The sequence below is a fragment of the Anopheles aquasalis genome, chromosome 3 (genome assembly GCF_943734665.1).
Source record: "Anopheles aquasalis chromosome 3, idAnoAquaMG_Q_19, whole genome shotgun sequence".
Taxonomy (NCBI): Eukaryota; Metazoa; Arthropoda; class Insecta; order Diptera; family Culicidae; genus Anopheles; species Anopheles aquasalis.
In genome coordinates this window covers 10,990,914-11,017,500 of record NC_064878.1, presented here as the reverse complement: position 1 = coordinate 11,017,500, position 26,587 = coordinate 10,990,914, and the positions used below count along the sequence as shown (strand labels likewise).

The 26,587-nt window shown below is 46.4% G+C and overlaps 2 protein-coding genes across 4 annotated transcripts in view; both read right to left on the bottom strand.

The window, feature by feature from the left end:
- Positions 1 to 23,588, bottom strand: part of LOC126577345 (tetraspanin-2A) — a 39,515-nt gene extending 15,927 nt beyond the window's left edge. The window contains exon 1 of the mRNA XM_050238880.1: positions 23,214 to 23,588. Coding sequence (XP_050094837.1) covers positions 23,214 to 23,312 — 99 coding nt within the window. The 5' untranslated portion in view covers positions 23,313 to 23,588. The remainder of the gene's footprint in view (positions 1 to 23,213) is intronic.
- Positions 23,589 to 24,338: 750 nt separating this feature from the next.
- Positions 24,339 to 26,587, bottom strand: part of LOC126577156 (titin) — a 121,157-nt gene continuing 118,908 nt past the window's right edge. For all 3 annotated transcript variants that reach the window (XM_050238592.1, XM_050238590.1, XM_050238591.1), the window contains one exon: positions 24,339 to 26,309. The gene's annotated coding sequence lies outside the window, so the exon portion shown is untranslated. The remainder of the gene's footprint in view (positions 26,310 to 26,587) is intronic.

Genomic DNA, 26,587 nt, shown 5'->3' with positions numbered 1-26,587 from the left:
GTCAATCTGTCTCTCGGTGCTCTCTGGAGTTTCAATTCCGGAGCACCAGCAGCTCGACTAGGATGATCTTTCGGAAGTCCCGGAACGCTACCATCGCCCTGGTTGGCTGACTGGCTGGCTGGCTGGCCAGCACATTACAATCAACTCCATCAAACAGACTGTAATCACCATTACCGGGGGGGGGGGGCGAGAGTTCCAAAAACCGAAAAATGAAAATGGAAGCTTGCTGTGGGGGTCTCTAAGGAAGCGATGGGAGTCTAGGAGGCCCGTTATGGAAATGGGCTAGTATGGCAATCACGGCACACCAAACGGATTGCTGCTCATCAACCGAAAGGGACGCCCGGACGGAGCCCAATCTGGGGGGGGCGAGCCCCGGAGTGCCTATCAAGACATCAAGATCTATCGGGCCCGGTTCCTGGCGTTTCTTGTCCCCTGTCCCTTCTGCTGTTTGACCGAGCCTTGATGCCACTCGGACGCATCCTGGCGAGAGAGAGACAGAGACCGCACTCAAATGGCAAAGGAGCTGCTCCCGATGCCTACGAGATGACTTTTGAACCTTCGATCGATCGAATCGCTAGTCAGCAGTCCACCGTTGCTCCCAAAAACAATGCCACCCACTCCGGGGGAGGGTGATGTGGGTTAACGAAGGCATTGAAAGGGTGCAAGGTGCGTACGTGTGTCCTTTCTATTATTCATACGATTGTCTCTAAAATCCGAAAATGAGATTTATACCCCACGATGACACCCTTTTGCTACCTCCTGGAATGGACGGACTAATAGAGAAATAGAGAGAGAGAGAGAGAGAGAGAGAGAGAGAGAGAGAGAGAGAGAGAGAGAGAAAGAGAGAGACTTAGGGATGGAATCCCGATGGGACGAGCGACGGGACGCCGTGGCAATCTGTCGAGATGAACGAGCGGCCATCAACTTCGTTCCTGCTGCGCCTTTCCTTCACTTTTGGACCCCCTCGGTTGGCTCGTTGGTGAATTATTAACATTGAGCACTGGCTGTCTGTTCGGATAGTACACAATACAGGGCACCCTGTTTCCTACCCTTCAAATTCTCATCCCTCGTCCCTACATCCTCTATTTTTGCGAGCGGGGAATGCGACTAAATAGAGAAGGGAGGGAGAAGAGGAAGCTTATGCTAGATCACTGGACCGTACCCTTTGCTACTGGCTGGCTGTTTCAGTATTTCGAAAGTGATTATGATCGAGATAGGGTGTGTACCAGTGTGCGTGCGTGCCTGAGCGTGTTTTTGGAGGGAGGAAACTCTCCAGATGATAGCTGTCTCTACTTTATGCAATCATTTGCATGTTTTCCCCCGATGTGTGGAATGGAAATGGTGGTGGCAATACATTTATTTTCATTTACTTGAGTCCTCTTTTGGGTGTGCTGAGTGCTGGAGCACGAAAGAATGATTAAAATGTGAATCCAGCCCATAAAGTAAGGCGGATTTACACATTTATGCCTCTGCTAAGCGTCGACGAACAGATGAATGCCATGTTTCATGGTGTTACGCTCTTTCAATTACAATTCGAACAGCGTTCACGCAGTGTTGAGTCCTTGTTTGTGGGATTGCATGCTGATGCAGCAGCAGCAAACACTATCTGGGACCCTAGAATGGAATGCCATCACCCACACAGATCACATCCCATCACAGGAGGGGGTGCAGATTTTGCAGAAAAATTAAATCATTGTCCCCGGCCCACCGAGGTGTGATGGACGGAAACCACAGTTCCCGCGTAGCCGGCCAACAGCCAAGCCATTCGAGTGGTGGCATTACACAGAATCAAAAACCCCAGAGAGAAAGAGAGAGAGAGAGAGAGAGAAAAAAAATACTCAGAAAGCATCGGACCATTTTAGTGTCACTTAGTGGTCAGTGAGCGATAACAGCGTGGCCAAGCGAAATTCTAAGAGAGAGAGAGAGAGAGAGAGAGAGAGAGAGAGAGAGAGAGAGAAGGGGGGGGGGGGGGTGCAAGAGGGGTGCAATGAAATTCGATTAAAATTTTATTACTTTCCCGATCAACAGCACACAGCAACCATGTGGCCATGTGGTGTTACCATGGTATTCGCTCTCGCTCCGCTTCTCTCCCTCTTGCACTGGTGTGTTCGGCTACATCCTGGACCACCAACCAGCAACCAACTCGTCAAACTGTCATCCAGCCAGTACAGTGGGCCAGATTGCCAGCATTTTTGACGTTTTCTCTGGGTAGGCTCTGGGTTTTTTTCCCCCCGATTGACCTCCACGAGCTGCACCTCTGCAGCACCATCGGCCATCGTACCTCCACCGTTCCTGTCGCCGAACTGTTTTGTTTTATGACGATCCCCGATTTTCCCTGGAATGTCATATTGTAGCTCATAAATAACGGACCGTGCGCGAAACCACCAACCATCGGTGTATGTGTGCATGTCGCATATGCATTCGCGCATTGGTTTCTCAGTTTCTCCCGGTGCCCTTCGCTCGAGAATGGCTGGTGATGGTGGTACAAAAGAAACAAAAGGAAAAGCGTGGAAAATCCTTCACCCTCCCAGAAGAACCACCAATGGAGCATAATATGGAACCGGCAGTCCGGAATCGGAAGTCCCACTCAGTGCGGTGGTTTGGTTTGGGATTCGGGCTGGGGCATTTTTGCTTTTTTTTTGTTGCTCTCTCTCTCTTCTTCGACGGAAGGCAATTGGTGAAAAAATGAAATTGCGTCCGGCGGTCGTCCGGTGTGGCCGCAACCTAGCCCATAAACGGTAAAAACCTGGGACCCCGGATGGATGGTTGGATAGACGATCTGTTCCCTGGTCCGTAGCGTTCCGCAGAAGAGGAACGTGATGTTTATCGGATTGTTTGCATATCACTTACAACACTCGGTAGCTTGGGCCGTTTGTGGCAAATATTGGATCTCGCACAAATGCACGCACACCGCTCACCGCGTGCGCGTGGCGCAATTTCATGCAAAAGGCACCAAAAAACATCCCGAAATAAAAAATCAATAAAAAAATAATAGAAAGGGATCGAGTGCTATCACCACCAGCAGCACCACCAGCACACCCACCATCGATAGTTCATCGGTTTGAAAAGTTGAAAAATGATTGAGAAATGGTTGACCTCGGTCCGCATGGGTTCGCAAGGCACTACGGCGAATGATGCCGAGAAATGAATATCATCGATCCCGAATCACCGATAAGGGATTATACGGGGCCGTTGCTATTTGTCAAAATAAAAAAAAAACCCCGTGGCCAGGGACTGTGTGTGGTGCCCCTTCGGATTCCCTGATGAATGCTTGATGGGATGGGCTATACATGTTTTGCACTGACGCCCATAAATCATTCAGCACATTGCGGGGCCAGTCCGTTTTTGGACAGCGCTGGCGTGCCGTGCCGTGCCTTTTTTTCCACAGGCACCGAACCCTCCCTTATGGGCACGCCTTTTTCCTTTTTCAATTGCAATGCCCCAAGTGGATTGAAGATGGGAAAGTCCGGGACCGGGAGAATGGGTATCAATTTCGTGAAAACCGATAACCGACCAAAGAGGTCAGGATATATTGGTGATAGTTTTACTCATTTCCTTCTCGTCGCTCTGGGCGGTTCCACAAAGATCAATTGCGGAAGAGTGCTTGGAGAAGAGAGCAGGAAGAGAGCACACCGACCGGGGCGGCCTTTTCGATTGAATTGAAGGAAGGAATCAATTTAAGAAATGAATTTCCAGGAGGGAATTGACATCATGCCGCACCCCTCCTGTTGACAGAGGTGACAGTGTGCGTGCATTATGGACAACGGACCGTAATCCGATATCAATTTATTATTAAGCAATTTATGCATTAAGAGAATGACGAATGCAGAACGTTGTAACAGGTGATGAGCATAATACAACGATTGCTTACTTTGCAGATTCAAATTAAAGCTTCAACTCTCAACTCCTATTCCTGTACTAACTCCTATTCCTGTAGAGTGTTGTCCTTTGTATCAGTCTTCTAGACTTGTTGCTGGCAGTCACTACAGAGAGATTTAAATGCATAAGCAGTTGAATAATTTATATCAAAAGCGTAGTGCTATTGGTTACGATAATTTATAGAAAGGATGTACAAGCATTAGCTTTACTCTGAAAGATCAGACAAAAAATGGATTCAATCGGTCATCAGTTCACTCGAATATTAGAGAAGATTTTTTGGTTTCAAAATGTAGCAAGATAAACGATAAAACTACACATTCTTGCGTTGCGTTTGGGCTTCTGGTCAATATCGCTAACAGCAGACTTCTCCAAAAGAAAAAAAATCTACAGGAATCCACCCTTGACAGCACCCTTGACAGGAAAGAAAAAAAAGTTGTTTCAATTCAATGTCATACAAGACCCATTATTACATTCTGATGTTAGCACTTGATGCTCGATGCAAGAGCAAAGCAAGGAGCTACATTCGTAAATTTATCAATCCTACAATGCATATTCTCCTCGACTGCCAGTTACATACGCTAAAAACTCCAGCACTTTGTAGTTATTCCAGTCAACTAATACAGGAATCCGTGGACTTCTACCCCAGTCACCCCTCGGACATCCGCTTCGGAATTTATTAGGAACAATTAAACAAACTTCCAACCAGTATGGCCCCGTGACTGGCTTCCAACCCGGATATCCGGATACCCCACCCCGTACCGGGTGCCAATGTCCTGTGCGATGAGCGCATTCACCGTTGGCGTCGCGCGTCGCGTATTGTCGCCCACATAAAAAGCATTAGCTTATGACTTATGCTACCGGAAGTGTACTCACGGGCAATGCCAGAGAAACCCCGGAGCGCCCCGAAGGGCGTGACGAAGCCGCCGGGCGGGACCGCGACTCAGGAAACGATGGTCGGTAAAGCTCAACAAGTAATGGACACCTTCCGTGAGCAAATAAAAACGTGTTGCTAATTTCATTTACACGCGAGACCAGCGACCGTCCGAGCCACGCCACGCCACGGTGGGATGATTAAAACGTTAAAAATATTATGCCACCGGCGGGGGAAGGGGGGGGGGGGGGGAGAGCATTGTTTCGGTCCCGTTTGGAGCGACCACGAGTGACCCTAAATTAGTGGCTATCATATCTTGGGGCGGTGTCGTCACAGCACTTTTTCACCCATTCGGCCTTATGCAAAATGGGGTCAACATAACAAAAAAAAAACCTTTCCCCCGTCGCTTCGAAATGAAGCCATAAAACACAAAACTTAATTGCGAAGCTCGTTCGTGCCTCGTGGAGGTGTCATCACGGTGCATGATGATGAGGGCAGTAAGGAACGGCACCGGAAAGGGAGAGCATACGGTCGGTCGGACACCTTGGGATGCTCACGCTCGCTTCCATGCTGGATGCTCGGCTGAACCCACCACATGGTAACATGGAACCCAAACAACAAGAAGAAAAAAAACAGGAGCCTTCCCGTTTCCTATTGCAAAAGCAAATGAGGCTCGATAGAAAAAAAGGGGATCATCTCCACCGGGTCCCCTAGCGTGGGCACACATACACGTGCATATGTCGTATGGTGGGATCGTAAATTACCTCCTAACTACCGGCCATTAGTTTAGGTTCGTTGGATTGGAGGGATTCCCCTTTTTATCCGTCGCTTGTGGTGCTTGCGTTCCGTTGGACGCTTAGACAGCCAGGATTTTAGCACGGAATTGGGACGTTTTTTCTCACTTCTTTCTTCATTTTTGTGTCGTTTCCGCTTTCCACGAACATTCGCCTTCGCTCGAGAGGCCGATACACGCATATTTCATGTAAACATTGCCGAGCAGGAAATTGAATTGTGCTAATAGTCCTAACGACCTTCGGCCGCGCTAGAGACGTCCGGGCACGAAACAGGACCGATAAAAAGATGAGGAAAAGGAATAAAAGCCTAGGCCGAAGGACGATGGAGGTGAGTACAGTGCGTTGGTTCCGTTCAGCGATCCGCCCACTTTTGGTGACAATTTTTGTAACCAAACGGATTCACCGGAACGGAACCTGTATCCTCCCCCATTCCATGCCCAGTTCTGGCGTCTGCCGTAGATGCTTTAACCGGATCTTTTCGGTGGTTCCGTTGCTAGGACATGCAGAACACTCGTACGCGTACGGTGCGTCAGCAAAGCGCTCGAAACGGAAGCGTCTAATAGGCAAATAAATCAACCATAACTCGACTCGATTTTGTTCTCGTTCACACGGGTTGGGAGAGCAAGTGGTCCCGGTAGTGAGGTCGACCGGTCGATTGTAACACTGCCAACGGCAGTAAGCGGAATGCCGGATGTTTCGGGTTTGTGGTTTTGTTCTCTAGACCTGATGCCGCACGAATTGAAAGTGCTGAGTGTGCTGAGGAATTAGTCACTTTGGGGTGTGGTGTTTTTTTTTTGTTTTTTTTTTGGGGTGGACGGGGAAAATTGTTGGGTTAGAAATGTTGGTTTTTGCGATGATGTTCCAGTTCATGCATTCTGCTGATCCAATCAATATGCGTTATTGAGGTTTGGAATAAAGGGCGATTGGGAAGACGATGTTTTTGCTGCTTTGTCTTCCGCTTTTCGAAGCCGCAGTTTATGTTTTAGCTAGATTTATATCTTATTTGTGTATTGCTCTTACAAAGAATTACTACTTTCTGTCAGAAGTTTATGAAAATATGAGTATGAGAATATTTAGCACTACTGACTCTTGTGTTTATGGTGAACAAAAGATAATTATGCTAAAAATGGTTTAATTGTGAAACTGAAAATGTTAAAAAAAATCGGTAAGCTAATTAGTTTTCATGTTGCGATGGACACAGAGTTAGAAAACGTTCAACTTAAAAAGACCGTAACAAATATGCGATATGGGGAGGCGTGATTTTGCAAATAGCTAATTTTTTGTAAATTTTGCTCCAATAGATTCCATTTTTGCAGCACAATACTAAGGAAGGTTCTTTGATAAAAACAGTTTATAAAAAGCGATAAAATTTAAATTAAATACTATCGTCCTTTCAAACTGCTTTCTGCTTTAAATTCTGATCAACTTTAATTTATTTGTAACCGATTTTTACATAAAAGCGATGTCAATTCGTGAACAATGATCTCATGGTAGCCAATGTGTAAATCCGATCCATCGTCCAATGTTATCACTACGTACAGCCGAATGGAGGGAGTTGACCCTATTTCTGGTGTGGGAAATCCACTTGAGAATGCAAGGCAAACAAAAGAGCCAATTAAAACTATTCTCTCCCTCTCTCTCTCTCTTTGTCACTCTTATCCCAAACAGAGAGACGCTAAGCTTACCCGATTAAGTGGGACGATCAGGCGGTTTCAAATTGAAACTCGCCCCCCTTCCCCTCACCGAAAAAGTGCCGCAAAAGCAAATAGATTCGGACGTCCGATTCATCCCGGCCGCACGTCCTGGGTGCTGGGTGCAACTTTTTCGAAAATGGAAATCATCTTTCAGCAACCACTCGAAGAAGAGAAGGAGGAGGGGAAGGAGGAACATAAACCGGTGGTGGTCGGTTTCGGTTCGTTTCCACGCTCGCTTGGCCACGCTCGGGAACTAGTGACATAAAAACGGCGCTCGACGAATCAGAAATAATGGACCAGGGGCTAGTAAAATTTAACGAGACTTTATAATTGGTGTCCACCACAGGGCGCGTCACCAAAGGATGGCCCGCGTATCCTCCCAGCGTGTAAAACCCTTTCTTGAGACGCTCACAGAATAGATTATTATATTCCCGGCCCGGCGATCTCACCATCAGCCCTTTCTTTGTATTCCCGCTCGCCTGAGGATGATAAGGGCTTGAAGCAAGAGCACCGTCAGCGAATTATGTGACCGACGAATGATGATGATTGCAACGGAAGTTCTTCCGTCGCATGGCAGCGCAGAAACAAAGTGAAACGAATCGTAACATTCGATGGTGAAGTTCGCTGCTGCAGAACATAAAAGCTAACCAGCGGAACTCTCGGCACCGGTACGTGGGGCCAACCCGTTACAATGCAGCATGTCCGAGCGAGTGTGTCTTCTGCTTCCGGCGAGGATCTCGGGCCGCGTCGCGTTTGGATGATCCCTTCCGTGGATGGCAATCACGGGGTCCCCCTAGCTCGAGCTTGAATTAAAGAATGAATGCTCCCACAAAAGCTAATGATCGAAAGAGAAACGGACGAACTGCTGCTTCTGCTGTTGCTCTCTCTCCGCTCGAGTATCATGACAAAGGTTCTTTCATTTTCCCTTCCGCGCACGCAACGCAACCTCCAGCTTGTCCGGGACCGCGGACAGTACGTTTGTCTTCGGTGACATTAATTAACGTACTTCGTGACCGAGATTTGCTTCGAATGCTGGCGTCGGACACCGTCGGACAGCAAAAGAGACTGGGTGCGGTGGTTTGGGGACGGTGATGAAGTGATGTTTTCATCTTACTGGACGGTCCACCACCACCAGCAGCAGCAGGTAATTAGCGCAATGTTCCGTAGAGCTCGCTGGACGAGCCCCAGGAACCAGGAGACGAACAAGATGTTTGACAAAGGCAGCTCAAGGACAAAGGAAAAAAGGGGGGGAAGTTCTGTTGCTTGCGCGACAAGCGAACGATGATGGTGCCACGGAGGTAAAGGTGGATTGGTTTGGTTTGTGTTTTGTGCATTTCCGTTAGAAGCATATCAAAGTGTACTCCTGCGAGACCGAGTTGGACCTCGGAAGGAAGGACCGTGGAAGCTAATGGCCGACAAATTGGAAAAATGGTCAAGGATTTCAATTACCAATCGTCGCGAATTTTGTGTCAAACACTTTATATAGACAGTTATGTTATTATAACGCTGATGAAACATCGTAATCGTGTTCAGCAACAACAAGAAATCATTTGAAGATAAGTACAGAATTTTTTCAATTGATAAAAGATTCTAAAACTGCATAAATTCTGCTTGAAATTTTTTTTCATTTGTTTTTCAAAAAAAAATTTCTCTGTTAAAATGTTAATTCCATGCTTTGCACTTCACTCATTCTGTAGATTAACTAAACAACTTCCTCACAAGAAGGACACCTTTCACTCCTTGAGTTGATGATAACTCACGATCCGGTTTAAATTCAAGCCAGATCCAAGATGCCTCCTCAATTCGCTTCCCAGGTTACGCCTACTCCGATGCAACCATCGCCAATCGCTTCAAACAAACAACCATCCATCCGCAGCCACAAGTCGTTAAGGAGAATGAAAGAAGATTAATGCATTTCGTGCACGTTCGCTCGCGCCACTTATTACACTCTGACCGACTGCCAGTAACCGGTAATCGAGACACACACGCTGGTAGGCCGGTTTTCGAAGAACCCTTTTCCCATTTCAACCTTCAGACAACTCCCAGAAGTTATTGCCTGCCGTGTGGTCACATCATTTATATGCCACTTCCCAGCCTCGTCCGGTTCTGGTTGGTTGTCAAATGAGCAGGCACACTCATGTAGTTACTGGGGACAGACAGCACGAGGACATCAATATGGCGAACCGGTGGCTTCTCACTAGGCCGGCACCGGAGATGGTTGTAATAAATGATCCGTAACTATCTTGGAATGTTCTGGTAGGTAAGGCGCGACGCTTTATGCAGTGAGTGGTTACCACGGTGTCCACGGAACCGATCCGGTCCAAATGGAGGCCGAGATGCTTCTTCTCGACCCAACGAGGCTCTCGGAACTGCTGCGCAAGGAATGCATCGTCTCTGATCCGCACGTGTCAATCGATGGTGTCCTAGTGGCTCGGTACCAGGTCCGGCAACCCTGGAACCCCCGGCCCCTATGATGCTATGGCAACGATGAAGATCTATCACCGAAGGGATCCATTTCGGTGGCCACGGACGCATTATTGGAGCAGCCACGCAAGCGGCTTCAAGCAATCGTCGTCGTCACTTGTCCGCCGTCCACTTTCTGATGACTACGACGCTAAGCTGAGCTTCACCGAGCTCACCAACGGTCTCTCGGTCTCGTGCATCGAGACGAAGTGCCGATCCGATTGTGGTTGTTCACGCTGGCGACTGGCCATTTGTCCTGGCATCTCGTCCACAGTGATGGTAACCAAGGGAACCAGGAAGGCCGAGCGTGGTCGCTCTCCGAGGGGACCTCACCTTTGAAGTCATCAAGCACCCTTGTGGTGGATTCAGGGGATCCGCCTGCTAAGCTAGTCCATTGCACGGTTGACGTTTCATTGGACGGTCTGTTTCAGTCGGTCAGACAGTTCGTGACATGCAGATGCGCGTTTGGCGGTGACTTGTAGGACGAGGAAGCGACAGAACAGAACTGAATGAGTTCACTATCGTGGCGGAATGATTCGTTTATCGGCTCGAAAGATGTCACCTTCGGTGTGATTAATATAGGCCATTCCAATATGGAGACATTCCGTTAGTTGCATTTTGATTTGATCGAATGATTCACGATCTTTGAGCAAATGGTTTGAAGTGGATTGTTAAATTGTCATATCATTAAAGTCCAAAGCAATAAACCGTGTTCTGAAGATTCCGATTTAACTCGGAATTTCTATTTAGAGATGATATGAGGTCCTAAAGTTGTATCAGAAGAGCAGATATGTTCTCTGAATGCTTTCACTATTGATTCAAATCTGCTTCTGTTCCCTTGAGTTCATTTACTTCACTTCCTAAAAAAAGATGTGACAGTTTCCTGTTGAATTTTTGACTCTAGCTTTAAAATGAACTTCCTCTCGTTTCATTACTCCACCATGTGGCCCAAAAAAGCAATAAAAGGCAGATATTACGATTAATTTTATTTTATTGGATTCCCTTGCCACAAGATTAGCTCCATTAAGGGAATGGACTAGGAATGCACCACAGTCACTTACACTGTACGATTGTGTCGTTCCGTTTTTTCTTTCCCGCACTAACGCCATCTTCCCGTTGCACATCGGTGCACTCATGTTTACACAGAGAACGGAAATTGTTTTCCTCCGTACAGTATTACAAAGCTGAGAGCTGGGAACTGCTCACTATGCTCCTTTCCAGGCACACCAAACAAAGCTGGTTATTCAAATTTCGGTCGCTTGGTGAAGCGGAGTACAGTTCGTTGGTTACCAGTGGACTTTGGTTTTGTTTCGTATTTACAAAGAAGCACTCGGTGTCTTTCCTCGGTGCTGCGGCTACATTTTCATTGCAAACCGGAGCTAATGTTTGTGGTTGGTTGGTTCATGTATCTTTGCCGGAGAATGGTTTGTTTGGTTTAGACGAAACGGTCGTAAATACAGGATCTGGTCAAGGAATACTAGATGGAGTGTTCAAAGCACATCGAATACGCGAAGCTTATTGAGGGCATCGCTTGGAGAAAAGCGAGTTCATTCCATCCTGCTACTGTATTCGCAGTGGAAAGAGTTCAACTCACCGTTGCTAGTAGACAAAACAAGTACAACGAAACTACGAAACGGTTCCACAATACAATCTCGGAGAACAGCACACCGAAGCAAATCAAATTATTGCTCCACTACTGGCTACCACTCGTTCGGTTCGTTCCTTACGGACTGGCTATAATTTTGTGGCTGGGCCGGCCACTAAGAGGACTGGCGCAGAGAGGTTAAGACGCAAACCCACTTGCCCAAACCCATTGTTGAAAAGTTGCACCGAATCCGTAGCAGAGAACCCGCTGAGTAGCCCTCATCATCACCACCACCACCATCGCACTTTCTGGAGTCTCGCATCGCCGTACCGCAAGTTTCTTCGAAGTCTTGGTCTCTAGCAACCATCGTACGGGTTGACATCGCCTTTCTCTCCGATTGTCCATTCCCCCCCCCCCTCCAAAGGCCACCTCCCTCCCATCCAGCCAGCGAGTGATTCAATGACCAGGCGGAGGTTGCTTGAAAACAAAAGCGAGAAAACCCCTCTCCACCAGCTACCAGAGGCCAGAAGTCCACCAGTTTTCACTCTTGTCACTTCAATCCACTCGCTCGCTCGAGATAAAGTGAGAAAAGGAGAGAGATAGAGAGCGGAAAGGATGGAAAGAAAACCTCCCGCGGGGGAAACTTTCTCGCTAATTTTGTTTGTAAAATCTTCAAACCAACAAAGCCCAACCCCACCCCGTTCCCCGTTGTTTGCCGTCGGGATTGTTCTGCAGAAATGAAATCAAAAAGAAATAAAAAGAGAAAAAAAACGGAGGGAAAAGGGGAGCGAGGGCCAGGGGAGTGAAAACTAAAGTTCAAAGGGACCAAAAAGGGGGACGCTGCTGCAGCTGTCACTGGGCATTGTTGTGCTGCTCCATTTTCCGACCACTTCACCCAGTCCGCAACCCAACCACCCAACCGTCGCATCGGCTTCGTGTGCGGAGTGCATTAAAGTGAAATCAAGCGATCGGGCTAAGAAGATAAGATACTGTTCCCGGTTCCCGGGTCGGTGGAGCTGGCAAATGGCGCTTACAATTACGGTTCGGTGGCCACCACCAGTGCGCCATTTTGTGCCTTCACTTTATTCAGGCTAATTAATCAAGTGATCGACGGTATGGGTTGCGGGGCCTTTGGTGTTTGTCACTGACTGATGACTGATGGAAACTGTCATCGAGCGTTTGCAGACTGGTGTCAGTCTTCGCGAGAGAAAAAAACAAAGAGTGAAGCGGCGTTACCATGGAAATGGAATGCTGAGAAAATGGAATAGCGCTTTACGAAAGCATTTCCGTTCATTCGCGTTGGAACCAATTTCAATAACCTTCTTTTCGAGGAATCCCTCAAAAACACCAGCTACCAATGCAGCTCACAGAATGCAGTTCATTACAGTACGCGCGCGCGTGTGTTTTCTATGCGTCGCGGAACTGGTTTTCATAAAAAAGTTTCCCCCACCCGTGGAAGGGTATTACCGTGTAGCTCGATCGTGGTAACGAGCAGCGCCATTTTGGCGTAAACTCCACACTCCTCTGACAACACGCTTCGCGCAGAGGACGAAGCAGAGCAAGTTTGAACCGCCAGCCAGCCAACCAACCAGCCAACCAGCCAAACTTTCCAATCCTTTTCTGACGGCTTTTACACTAATTGAATTTTTGTGCTCGACCGACCGCTTGCCTCTTCCTTTACTCTTTCTCTCTCACTCTCTTTCCCTTCTTCTCTCTCCACCAGACAAGGGTGCGATAAGGACAAACGGATGCAATGAGCGTGAGTGAGACCGAAACTCCGTGGGAATAAAGCATAAAAAAACCCGGAATATCGTTATACGGTGCCACGGGTGCTGGCCGTAAAACATCACCCAGGCCCTCCCCTTCTGAGACTTCCATTCCACATGCCAGAAGAGGACGCGGTCCCTTTTTCAGGTCCTTCAAGCAAAAAAAGGCTCCTAAGAAGGCGAGGACGGCTGGGCACGCGATGGGCCTAAGAATGTTATCCGAGTTCCCGGACGGACGGGGGTTCCCGGACCTTGGTCCCGTTGGTCGACTTGTTGCCGCGGTACCAATCGAGTTGATGGATCCCGAAAACCATCAACCATTTGGAGCCTATTTGTTTGACTTCGCAAGCCATTCGCAACAAGCCCGCGTCCCCTTCTTTTGGAGAGACCGGAAGGTGGGTCGATGTCCTTTTTTTTCTTGTGTATTTTCATCGCCATCCGCCCAGCCCTTTCCTCACGGCTCCATTAATACCCGGTTGGATGGGTCGTAAAAAAAAAGGGGGGATGGTTGCAAAATATGCGCCCATGCTCCATTTATTTCTATTTCATCGTTTTCTGCGCTTCATTTTTTTCCTCCTTCTTTTCTTCTGGCGGAGTATCCTGAAGGATCCGATCAAGGAGATGCCGGTCCCGGTACGCAAAGAGGAACTGGTCCGGACTGGCGCATCGATAACAGCGAATCGTATCGATAGCGTCAATGGTGAGCAGGAATAATAGAGCGGGATAGAAACGACACGATTCTCGTCGCAACACAATCGAATCAATGTGCCTTGCCCTCGAACCCACGGCTTGAAGAAACCCGGACAGGTCTACTTCCGGGCTTCGGTGGAGAAGAAACATTTCGATTGTTGCTCTAATGTCGCGAAGGAGGAACCCAAGTGTCGCGATAACAGGAACCGGGGCACGAGACAAGAACTTGTTTACGGTGACACTGCTCGATTTTCTTTTTTGTGATTTCCACCATTGCCAGCGTGTTCTTTAAGGTGCGTCGTACGACATGTACCTCGTCTTTATTATCATTATCGATGGGCGAAGGTCCTTCCTGGTCGGTCTTTGGAGTGTGAAGGCCAGCTCCGGTTGGCAGGTTGTTGATGTGTTTGTCGTTCTCCTTACCTCGCATTATCATGTTTTCCGTTGGTGGCGGTAGGGCTATAATCATTTTTTTACATTTCAGCGAACCATACGCGCTTAGATGGACCAGGAATGGGATGGCACATAAGCCACGGTTGAGGTAGCAACGGCAGCACACTTGAGTAGAAGCCAGTGCCGGTATGTACGATGCGAGATCCTTACAGACTGGGCGTTACAGTGAGTGTCGTGTCTGCCAATGTTCCCTCGATGGCATCGTTATGTTGGAAAAGATATCATTAGTTGGTTCGTTTCACGTATTCCGCTGGCACAATCATTATCAACCGTGATGCTGTAGATGATAAACCGAGTCTCGTTCACTCCAAACGTACACCGAAGCGAAGATTTCTCATGCTATCTTATCGTGGCAAGATTACGAGTTACGAGAACAGACATATTTAACTCATCATCGCCATCACCGTCCCAAACCGTGTGCTCCAATTAATGCTCTGTAGTGATGGGATTTACTAACGAACCACTGTTTCCGTTGGATGTGTTTTCATCATTAGTGAATTGCTCGAGAGGGGACCAGAGTAAAATTAAGGATGTGCTCAAATATTTTAACTAAATCAGCGAATGCACATAGAAGGAATGATTATAATTGGTTAAGATCTTGTTACAGCGCCTTCTGGAGTGGGTGACGTATTTTTTTAAGAAGATTGATTGGCTGCCATTCTGTGCTGAACATAGACGATACATCATTTTTGTGCTGATGCTAAAATAAAAGCTTTCATCAGCAGTAAACTGTTTGTGACTTAGCGCTAGCTGACGATTGCATGATTGTTTTGTTATTGAAATGAATTATGATGATAAACATAAACATAAGCATTACAATAGGACCTAGAGACCGATTACAATATCTAATTCAATCAATAAACTTTACCATACAGACGAATATTTTACTGTTCTAAAACAATATATTATTTCCAATGAACAATCACGAGTATATTGCTGTGTTTGTATTTTTATTTGAAAGTTAATCAAATTTACTTTTACTGTACATTAAATGGTATTTTTTAATGAGCAAAGTACATTTTGTACTTCCCTGGCTTGTTTCATGGCACCATTCATCGATTGGATCAAATAATTGATTCTGATATTTCAATCAACTGGCGGATCCTTCCGGGACCACACCGTAACACCAGTCTAGCACCTCGAAACAAACAGTTTTTGCTCATAGTTCTCACCTTCCACTACATTTCATTCTTATGAGCGTGCGAAAATGTGAAACCTTTCTCACGTACCAGCGAGCATTTTCTGTTTCCTCTACATTTCCATTTCGTATCCCCACACCACTCACGCAGAACGTGAGCTAACTGCCAACACCTTTCGGCAGCGAATGGGAGGCCCAGGAGGCAACTTCGCTTCCACCATCGTCCTCCACTTGCCACACGACATGTTGACATGAGACTCATTTTAGCGAATCGTAATTCAATCCTAATGGATCCCGCCTCGGTACCACTCGGTTCTTTCTCTGCTCATTTGAATCCCTTCTGTTGGCGGAACTATGGCGCTAAGGTGTCGTGCGGCGCCCTGTAAGGCCTACTAGGAGCTTGCGCAGCATACAAAGAAGGATGGAACTATGATGTAACACCGAGCGACCGAATACCATCATTACCATTCGCGGTTTTATGCTCGCATGTGGTGTGGTGGGATGTGTGTCTGCTGTGTCCCTCATTTGCGTATGAATTATAAATCACAAATAAGCTGAGCAAAGGGCTGAGCTGAACCACATGTTCCCACGCGACCGAAATGGCGGTGGTGATGGTGGTCTGAACCCAACCTGTCACCACACCACGGCCAAGGAGCAGGCCACCACTAGAAGTGTTACACTATACTCCCAATATGATGGCATCGTGGCGTCGCTGCTGCTGGTGGCCATGGGAAATTAAAATTCCCGCGAAACGCTTTTTCCATCTTTTCACTTTGCCACGCAAGGCACGTGGCGTACGATAAGAAGGGGGCAGAAGATCGGAAGCGAGGGAAAGGTAAAGAGGAAGGTCCCTTCCTCAAACCCAAAATCCCAGAAGATTGTGGAGCATTCTCCACGCTCGTTCACTCATTAAATTCCATTCAACGTCAACGTCGTCGCAATTTCAGTGACTTCCTAATGGAATAATCTCATTAGTATCCCTTTTGCACATCACACACATACGTACAGAGGCGGCGAGGGGGGGGGGGGAGGGTGTAGCGTAGCGACGGTACGCTGAGAAGTCCCCAAAGACCAACCCTGAACCACTGAACCGCCATCCCCAAACCCGTACCATCCATCCCATGGATGGCTGTGGTGCCATGGTGCTGCTGTCTTGTTACGTGGCTTCCAGCATTGGCTTCCTTTCTGAATATGCCATGCCAAAGAAGGGGAGTGGGGAATAGGACAAATTCCTTTTGGCGCACTCGGCAGAGGACGTTGGGAGGAATTATTTTTATGTTAAATTCGCCAACATCGCCGAGTTAAGCTGCTTTTTGTTATCACGCTTTGCATTTCGCGGCGCAGCTAATGTTCGCCAATTATCCCCGTGAGCAACATAGCAACACATCAGAGCACGCCTTGGCAACAGTCTTCGTTGGTATTAATCTTCGCATCCTCACGACTCTACTGCTGCTGCTGCTGCTGCTGTTAGTAGGCTAGAAGTGGCCAGCACCACCACTCCTTTCCAATTAGAAATCATTTTTCCGAACCCAGAAATAGCAACCGGCCAAAAAACCGGCAAAGGAATGAAAATCAAATTCTGGCAGTCAGCGGTAAGGGATGGCCACAAGGTGGGTAACATCCTGTAAGATGGATGTTGTATGTTTCCCTCAGACCTCGGGCTTGTGGAATTTAATATTTACGCATTCCAATGGGTGTGGGGCGAGCATGGGGCAGCCAGATCGTCGGAAAAGGGGTCGCAGTTCCTTCTCCGCGTGGAATGCTGTTAGTGCTAAGCTTATTGCGGTGGGGAGATTTCATAAAGTGAAGTGGCGCCATTCCGAAACGGATGTTTCGGTCAAAGGTTTAAGGTGGACGTGTGAAGTCGTGGAGGTGGAGGTGGTAGTCGAGCGAGACATTTATTAAAATTTTTGTACATGAGTAAGGAGTTCTTTGTGGATGAATTGGCTCCGTGTAACGGTTTGCACGGTCGAAGTTGGACAAGCGTATAAGGATTTAGGTAGCCAGATAGCTCATATGGTTCCTTCCTCCTCGAGTTACCGAGATGGTGCCGTCAGGTAGTCCGGGGCAATACGAATTACTTAAAATTATTGACTAATTGAATGAGTGAATGAATTTATTTGATTTGACCAGCTTTGTTCCACGTGTTTTCCGTTACATCGTTGGGAAGACGTATGAGTGACGCCGAAGATTGCAAACCTCGACTGACACATGGAATTGATTATAATGGATCACTTTTTGATTGCATTTTTGGGAAGAATTTGCTTTTGTCTACCCTTTGCTAATTGAAAATGATTATGAATTACTGGAAAGGGACAGAAGGATGTTGTGCAATTATGATTCTTATAATTGTTATCAGTTTCATCCGTTGAGGAAGCTTAATCAAACGTCAGATCGACCTGATGCAATATGCATTAGTCCTTCACGATCAGCTTAAATTAATCCAAAGGATAATGTTTCATCATTTCATCACTTAGCAATCATTTAATAGCATTCAACACGGAAATAAACCGGAAAATAAGGCTAACAAAATAGCTCCTTTTGAAGCGTGTATTTCATTCAAAGGTGATTGAATTATTAGAAAACTTTTATATGCAACTTTGTTCATTACTACTTTGGGTTCTTGTGAAGATGTACTTATTTAATCACGATTAAATCATTTAAAATTCAAATTGAATTTCCGTAGCATTAATAAAATATTTGAGTATAATTTAAGAATAATTAAAGAAAATTTTAAACCCGAATACAATCCGGCGCAAATAACAAACAGAAGCTTTGATTTAGTTAGAGAACTACACATCGAAGCTTTTCAATCGCTACCCCCTAAAGCCGAAAGATCAGCATCAACAATTCGTTTAAGGTAACATTAAAACAATGCCCCCCCTGGTTGATGATATAATTTCACGGGTAGTACTATCACGAAATTAAATAATCGATTACTGGTATCTTCTCTATTATCGCCCTTCGTTTCTACACTCAATCGTGCTTTCGCGCTGCTTTACGGATGCACAAACATCCTCCACCTCCCTTATTTCCTTCAAACCTATCGAGAGTTTTGCGCTGAGATTGTAACTAAATTACGTTCGATCCCTGCCCACAAACACAACAGGTATAAGCAACCAGACACACACTGGCCATGATCGCGCATTCGAGTATCTAGCGATTAAACCTCCGAATTGCACTCCAAACCCGATCGTGCGGGAATGCGTCCGAAGGGTGCGAATGGGCGTCGAATACAAACAACCACTTTCAGTGCAACAGTGCCTTCAGCCATCATTCACATCTTCTTTTGCTTCGCTTACGGCAGGGGAAACGAAACGACGAAGAAGAAAAAGCTGAACTTTCCTTCACCCTTTTTCAAACCTCCCGAGGAGAGAGAGAAGGAAACCGTCCAAAGAAAACCAAAAGCTGCGGCAATGAGCAAAGATCACGTAGAGATGATAAATTTTCACACCATATAAATCGTTCTCACGCCCTCTCCTTCCACAAACAGCCGAACTCTGCTCCCGAGGACGCAGGAAGCTGACCACACTCCCGGTCGCCCTCTTCCTATCGCGCCTTTGGTCAGCTTCTTCTCCTCCTCCTCTCCAGAGCTCCCCAAAAAGGTAACTGGGTCACTGGGCGCGCGCGCAATGGGTGTGGGTAGTGTGGAATAATAAAAATCGAGAAGTTTTCCGAGACACTGCAACCAAAGCCCAGGCGGGTTTGCTGGCGAGAGGCGCGAGACACAAAACCTCCAACTCGAGGAAGTCAACTGTGGAACTTCGGTTAACTTTGCCCCCTCGTTTTTCTCTGCCAGCGCAGCGCAGCGCAAGTGTCTTCTGGTGAAGGGAACTGGCACTAGTGCACCAGCCAGCAGTCCATGCCAGAGTGTATAAAAATATAAGAAAACGGTGGAACATGGAACTATAAATGTTGTAAAAAAAAAAACAAAACGAACGAACCACGAAGAAAAACATCCATCCCGATCCCGCGGTACAACCGCTCGCCAAACTAGCCAAACTTAACGAACGGGAACGAACGAAAGAGCAGAAGAAAATGTAGAGGAAAAGGCAGAACCTCAGTCTAGGACACTCTCAGTGAAAATGGGCCAACGAAGCGAATTTCGAAAGGACAGCCCCATGTGCCAGCAAGGCATTTTATGAAACATGTTTCGCCATGCGGCTGGTACGGCCCCTCCGACCCTTCCCCCCCACCAGAGATCTGACCGGTGCCCCATGAATTGCCGGGATTTTGGCCGGAACGGGACCGAAACTTTGCTCGCCATTTTTTACCTCTCTCGTGTTTCTCCTTCACGGACTGTTTCTCGATTTCTTGTTCTTCTCGCGAGACCTACTTTTCGTGCGCGCGCGACTGTGTTCAGCCCTTCGGATCTGCACCACAACGCCGAACTCGGGAAACTCGGGTGGAAAATCGGTTGTACACTTTGCACTTTATTTGGAAACTGCTGGTGGCCAGTGAGAAACCGGGCGGCGGGTAGTGTGCTCCAGCACAGCTGTACAAGTCGTAAAGTAGACAGATAAAAACAGAAGCCCGAAAAAAAAGAAGAAGGAACTTCCATGCTTACTATGATTCTTCTTCTATTTTTTCTACACACCATGAAAGGGATGAGGGCAGGATGAGAACAATAGCAGCAGCAGCAGCAGCAGCAGCAGCCACCACTCCGGCTGACTTGCGTCAGCGAAACAGCAAACAGGAATCGTAAAGAGCGCGCGCTAGACTGTCTCTGGTGCTGGCTGGCTGGCTGGCTGGCGTGTCTGCAAGCCCTTGGCTCCCCCTCTCTTCTCACACGTCTGTTTGTCAAACTTTTCGTAACATAATCGACGGCATGCTGTTGCTGCTCCCGCCTCAGCCAACAGCGAAACGAGCGAACGAATCGATCATCAATCGAGCGGAGACATGTTTCGTTGTGTTTTCGCGCGCACATCCTACACGCGCCCGCTGTACCCGGAAACGGGACAGTATGGTATGGGTTCGGTGTCGGTTCCGGTCCACTTCTTACTTCTTCTTTTCTTGTTTTGCACGTACGCACAACCAGCAGATCGACACTTCGCTGAAACCGATTGGTTCCCATAAAGGAACGCATCTTATGTGAGCTAACAAGCGATGCGTCATCGATAATCGAGCAATTTGTGCTGTGTTTGTGATCGTAGCATTGTTGGTAGCGTGTGGTTTTTAACATAAATACAGTAATATGCTTTATTTTGTTACTCCACTTACCAATAGCTCAATTTTCTATCTTATTATTGGAGCATAAAATGGCCAGACGAATTGAATTAATCGGCCAGTAATGGTCCTTAGTTTGTCTAATAATATAAAAAATCCTTTTCATTTGGCAAGCCAAGCAAGAAGTGTTATTCAATATTCCAATCTCAGCATCCACAGGACGATGATTGGATTGCTTCGTTTCTGCTCTCCTCAACGTGCCAATGAACCGGGTGTATGATTGACCTGGGTTCGCAGAAGGCTTCGGGTGCCACTTCGGGTAGAAAAGTAATTGACCGAGAAGCCTACTTGGGATGCTGACTTGCTGAGGCGCTTTAATTAGTATTAATTTGCTCGCAACCTTTCCATTTGGAAGGGTCGATCTTCGAGGAAAGAAATTTTCAGTTTTTTCGTGCCGAGGCTGCGAGGGAGAAACCTTTCAATGTAGATGATGCGCCCACGTTTACCACCGAGGGCCATTCGGGCATTGGCTTCTCGACTAGCGATCATTATAAAGGCTGGCAGACCTTTCTGTCGGGACACAAGGAACCTCGGGGGCACCAAATGCAATCGATTACTGCACGAGCAATTCACTTGATTGAGTAATTGTTGATATGCTAATTAAAAGTGCCCTCACTGGACGCAAAATAATATGAAGTCACTTTAGAATCACTTTTAATATCACGAATGCATTGCTGGATTCGATTCATGTTACTTGTTCAACAACCGAATGGTTAAACAATCATCTCGATGGAAGAATATTCATCCAAATTCAAATAGAAATCCAAAAAGAGAAGATTCGCTTCCGATCGCCCATTCAATAGGCGTGATCGACGAGCTCGCGTAGCTCATAAACTGATGCTTCTCAGTCGCTACAACAATCCTGGGCAGGCACCAAAACACGCAGTAAAATGTGAATCCCATCCCTTGTCATCCTCTGCCCAGAAATCGTCTTTCATTTCAGTCCGTCAGCGTGCCGTGTGAGTTCGATTTCCTTTCTATTCGTGGCTCCACGGTTTCGCCAACGACGAGACGACAAACGAAACGCGCCCTGCAATGAATTATCATGTCTTGTGTTTTGCTTTTATATCATTTTTCTCGTGGCTCTGGCCCGCTTTTTCTTCGCTCCAAACATGACACGACACCACGCCGTAACAACGTTCGAATCGTTCGAAGAAATATATCATTTTCCCTGCTTTTGGCAAACAGTTCCCGGTTGTGTTTGGTTTTGTGGGAGCGAGGGTGGTGCAGGAATGCGATGGTGGTGGGGTTTTATGGCTTCCGTCATAAATTCGCCATTTTTATGAGTTTGATGCTGTGAGAGCACCGCTTTTTAATCCCAACCCCCACGTTTCGGATGAACCTTTTTGAGCTCGACGCTCGAGCAAAGACGCTCGTTTGATTTCCGATCTTTAAAGGAAGCCACAATGAGCTGGCAGTTGTGTACCATCACCACCCCCCCCCATCCGGAGTGTGTGCTTTATGAATTTTTGCGGCTTCGGCAACATAAAACTCACTCTCTAACCGGCCATTATGCATTCCCGTCGAAGATGATATAAAACGGTGGCTTCCCTTTTTTCAGGAAGTCTCACGAAGGGACTGTGTATGAATATCTTTTGCGTCTAAACTGTGACCGAAGGCCCAAATTTATAATACTCTATTAAAACTTTACATCGCAGTGGTGCGGCCGTTTGCGGATAGACAATGAAAAATATATTTTGCTTGTCAAAACTTCAGCTTATTTCATAAAATTGTATTGATGCTATTGTTGATGGTGGAAAATTAATAATTTGACAATCGCAATGCCTGAGAATGGGTAAAACTAGAAAACTTCTTAGAAACTATGCTGATTCAATTACAATTGTGCAACACTTAGTTGTAGTGTTAAACATTGCACTGAATCATCCTTGCGTCCATTTTAGTCAATCGACGTGCGTTGTCCATTTGTGATCACACAGCTCCTTATGCAACACACACAGCCATACGCGAGTCTTTTCGCTGGTATTTGTAAATGAGTCATAACCTCAATCAATCCCACACCTTCACCATTAAGCCTGCCTGTATCGTTTCTGTCCACAGATAACACAAATAAAATCGGCGAACGATTCCGAACACTCCAGTGAGCTCCAAGTTCCTTCATATCACGAATTCTCACACCAAAAAAAAATACGCGATCGATTCACATACAGACCCCCGGGGAACAGGTTGCTTCGGTTTTCTTCTATTTTTTTTTGCTTCAATCATTTCACAATCGGTCCTCCACCACTACCGGCACTGGAATTGGTTCTTATCAGTGCGCTCCTCCTATTGCGATAAGCCGTTAACCGTGTGCTAACAACTCTGGACCTCTTTCGACACACAAACACACGCGCACACGCATGATATGACCATGACAGCACAGGAGACACACTATCACAGCACCACGCCAGCCATGCTATGCTGCTATGTCAATCGAGATAGGCCGTGAATCACTCCTCAAACTGTCGCGCTCCGTGGTTTCCGTTCCTCGAAATTCCGATGAGCTCACGTTGTAACCACCACACACTGTTCATGGTTGCTATGATTTTTTGGGAAAATTGTGCGGACTCGCACAATGTTCCGTACGCTCGTCTGGCCGCGCTTGACGAGTTGGTCGTAAGGGTTGTAAAGGGAACAAAGGGGGGAGGGACACTTACCCATGCCACGATGTTGAAGCAGAACAGCGTGTACTTGATGCACGCGATTTGGCTGGACAGTTTCGCCACACTTTCGCCCTTCCCTTCGCCCCGAGCCATGGTTTTTTTCTCGTGTTTTGCACCTTACACTAACTGCTTTAGCACAAAAAAAAAACAAACACCCCCGTGGGTCAGTTGAGAGAAGTTTGGTCTTTCTTCGTAACGCAACCTTCACTGGCCGGTACCGCTGTTGGCTGAAAATTCCCTGTTTCACTTGAGCAAGTCCACAAACGATTGGAAACGAAAAGCCAACGTGTTGCAAATGGCGAGCCCTGACACTATCTGGCCGTGGACCGTCCCGAAAGGTACCTGTCGCAGAGCCCGCGAGCGTATAGGGCGTTGTGCGCGAACAAACTGTACCACCGCGATATAAGGGTGTCTGATAAGATAAGCTATCCACCAGCACCGGGCCTGGGGGAGGTGGGCTGCTATGGGGTCAGCGATTCGCTTTTTTTTCTTTCTTTCTTTTTTTTCTCTTCCGAAACATCCACACCTTTGTGCGCGTGGTTTTGAATGGTTGCGAGCATGGAGCGATGGTAGTATTGTGTCGCTGAAGATAACACTCAGGGGCTGGTGGAGCCATAATGACTGTCTTGGCTGTCAATGGTCACGGGAATATAGGCGAGCATAGGTTTTCGATGTTTTTCCCTATGTTGCGCTGTTCATGCGTGAATTTAGTAGGTTTTTTTTCCTTTTTTACAGAGCTCGAGATGTGTTATTCAATTGGATCCTAATACAGCAAATTCGTTTTGGTTTTGGAGTAATTCAAATGAGTTTTCTAGCGATTATTACGCACATTAAAATTGATCTATGATTATTGTATAAAACGAAGGCGCTACCTTTGGGAGAATGTTATACCACTTTTAATCATTGGTAATTGGTTTGCTGTAATAAATACGGGTAAAGTTGATGGGTTTCATTTATAATTTTAATTGTGAGTAAAGCGCATAGGAAAGGAATACATCGAAATACCAATAATTAATATTCGTTCAACAATTTATGCTGCTTCACACATTTTGATTGATTTCATTGCTTTTCGTAATAAGCAGAGTCATATTTGTTGATCGTTATCATATTACGGTGGTTATTGAAACCCACGAGCACAATGCCTTGGTCATAAAATGAACGCTGATTCAGAACAAGAGATTCATCCTACCGCATATTTCTTTCATTGTTCCTATGATTACCCCGAAAACCACTCGATACGATAACACGAACAGTATTATTTGGAAAACTTTTATTAAAAATCGTTTCGAGCAGTTCGTATAGTTTGAGCTATCGTTGACAAACAGGTAATGGAATAGCGTAAAATAATCTGATAGGACAATGGACGACAGCTATCTTATATACAATAGAAATTCATAGGCTACGTCAAAGTGTGATTAGGATAGGAAATGATAGGGATAAAAAAAAACTCAATTTTTCATTCGATAAAATCGGTACTGCCGCGCAATGATCACGCCACGTCCACGGCGATTAAAAGTACTGAGTATTGGAGTGTTCAAACTACGAATTACGAGGCAGCGCCAGCTTTACTTCGAACAGTTTACTTCTACTTGCTACTCTCTTACGTATCTAAATGAATAATGGACATTTTCAGTATCGAAATTCGTAAGTTGGCTAAAAAAAAGAAAGCAAAAAAACGGAACGCCGCTTCGTGGCGTAATAGTAATAAATTATTTACAAAAGAAATAAAAGAAAAGCAATATCTTGTTCAGTACGCATTTCACAAATAACATAATAGGAGCGATCGTTTCGTTGGCCGTTTTGTGATTGATGCCAGTTTACTTCAACTTCTTCCTTCCACGGCTCGAGTGCATCGACCCAGATGATCGACGCTCTGTAACTGCAACCGACATCTAGTGCCCACAGACACCGTGCTTCGCTTCGGGTCGCGACGTAACGTGACAAACCCAATGGCGCGCATTCAATAATCGTATAAAATATTTACAAAACTATCTGTTTACGAGGATCCTGCTGGTGACGAACGTTCAAATTCTCCTCCAAACTCAAGCTGCAAACCTCTGTTCCGTCCTTTCAACGTTCTACAATACACTGCCCTAGACTGCGGCAATCCCAGCTTTCATGATTGCACTTAACTTGAGCTCTATGCACCAGGTTCTCCTTCTGCCTCTTCCCGGGCGGGGTGGATCTTGGTATCAACTTGGTGCTTCGTGAAGCCGGCGCAAAATATGCGCAGCCCCACCGCCTCTGGCAGCAACCTTACGAAAACCCTCAAAACTCTCCGCATAAAAAACAAACGGCACGAAGGGCTCGCTCGATGGGAGAAAAATGTGACTCCCTTCTAGCAAACAATTTTTTTAAGGTCTTTATAGTGCTCTACTCTGAATTAAATTTAATGCTATTCTTAAGGCAAATTTTCATCCACTTTCCTCCATCCCCGTGTACTCGCGAAGGAAGGGAAGAAAAAGTGGACAAAATGGAGGCAGACAAATGGTGGTGGTGGTGGCCGCACACCCACAGAAATAAAGAATGAAAAAAAAAAACGGGTTGGAAAATGTTTCGTCCACTAAACGGAATGGAATATTTTATGTCCCTCTTCGTCTGGTCTGGTCCTTTCCTTCGTTTCGGTGACGCCCTTCCTGTGCCATGGTCATGGTTATACTTTGATCCGATGCCATCTCCAGGGCATCGATCAGTGCTGGCCCACCCCCCGGGTGGAAGGCGGCAAAACATGCAAATAACATAAAACATTACGCTGCGCCAACGCCGCCAGCGAATTCCAACCGGATTCTCGACCTGTTCCGGGGAGTTTTTGTTCCTTTCCGTCGGCGGTTTCCCGGTGTTTCGGTGGCCTTGACTATTGTTTTAAGAATATGTAAGGGTACTAGGTACAAAGCGAAGGGGCACCATATGCTAGCACACCGGGTTTTACATGTTTCTGCAGCTCCTTTTACATCTACTATCGAGTGTAACGAAGACAGCTTCACGGTTCAGTTGGTGCGGTTCTGTGCGATCGATGGTCGTACAGGTTGTAATCGCTGTAGTTTTGATGTCCCGCCGTTGAAGTCTGGTTTTTATTGTATTTGATGTCTTCTGCAAGTAGAGGAAAGAAGGAATAGTAAACGATATTAATGGCCGCTCGTCAAGTTTACATTCAAAGCTTCACGACATCATCAGTTTGAGTTTCTCGGAAAATATTTTCACTTCTATTCTTCCAAACATTCTATCGCAGAAAAGCATTACATTGCAAGCAGTGTAGTGCTGACTCAGTTTAAATCATAGTCATCCGATGCATATCCCAGAATCACTTCACTTGACTCGTAAAAGGTAAACGCTGCAGAGTCAGCCCCGTTGGATTGACCCTTTTGGAA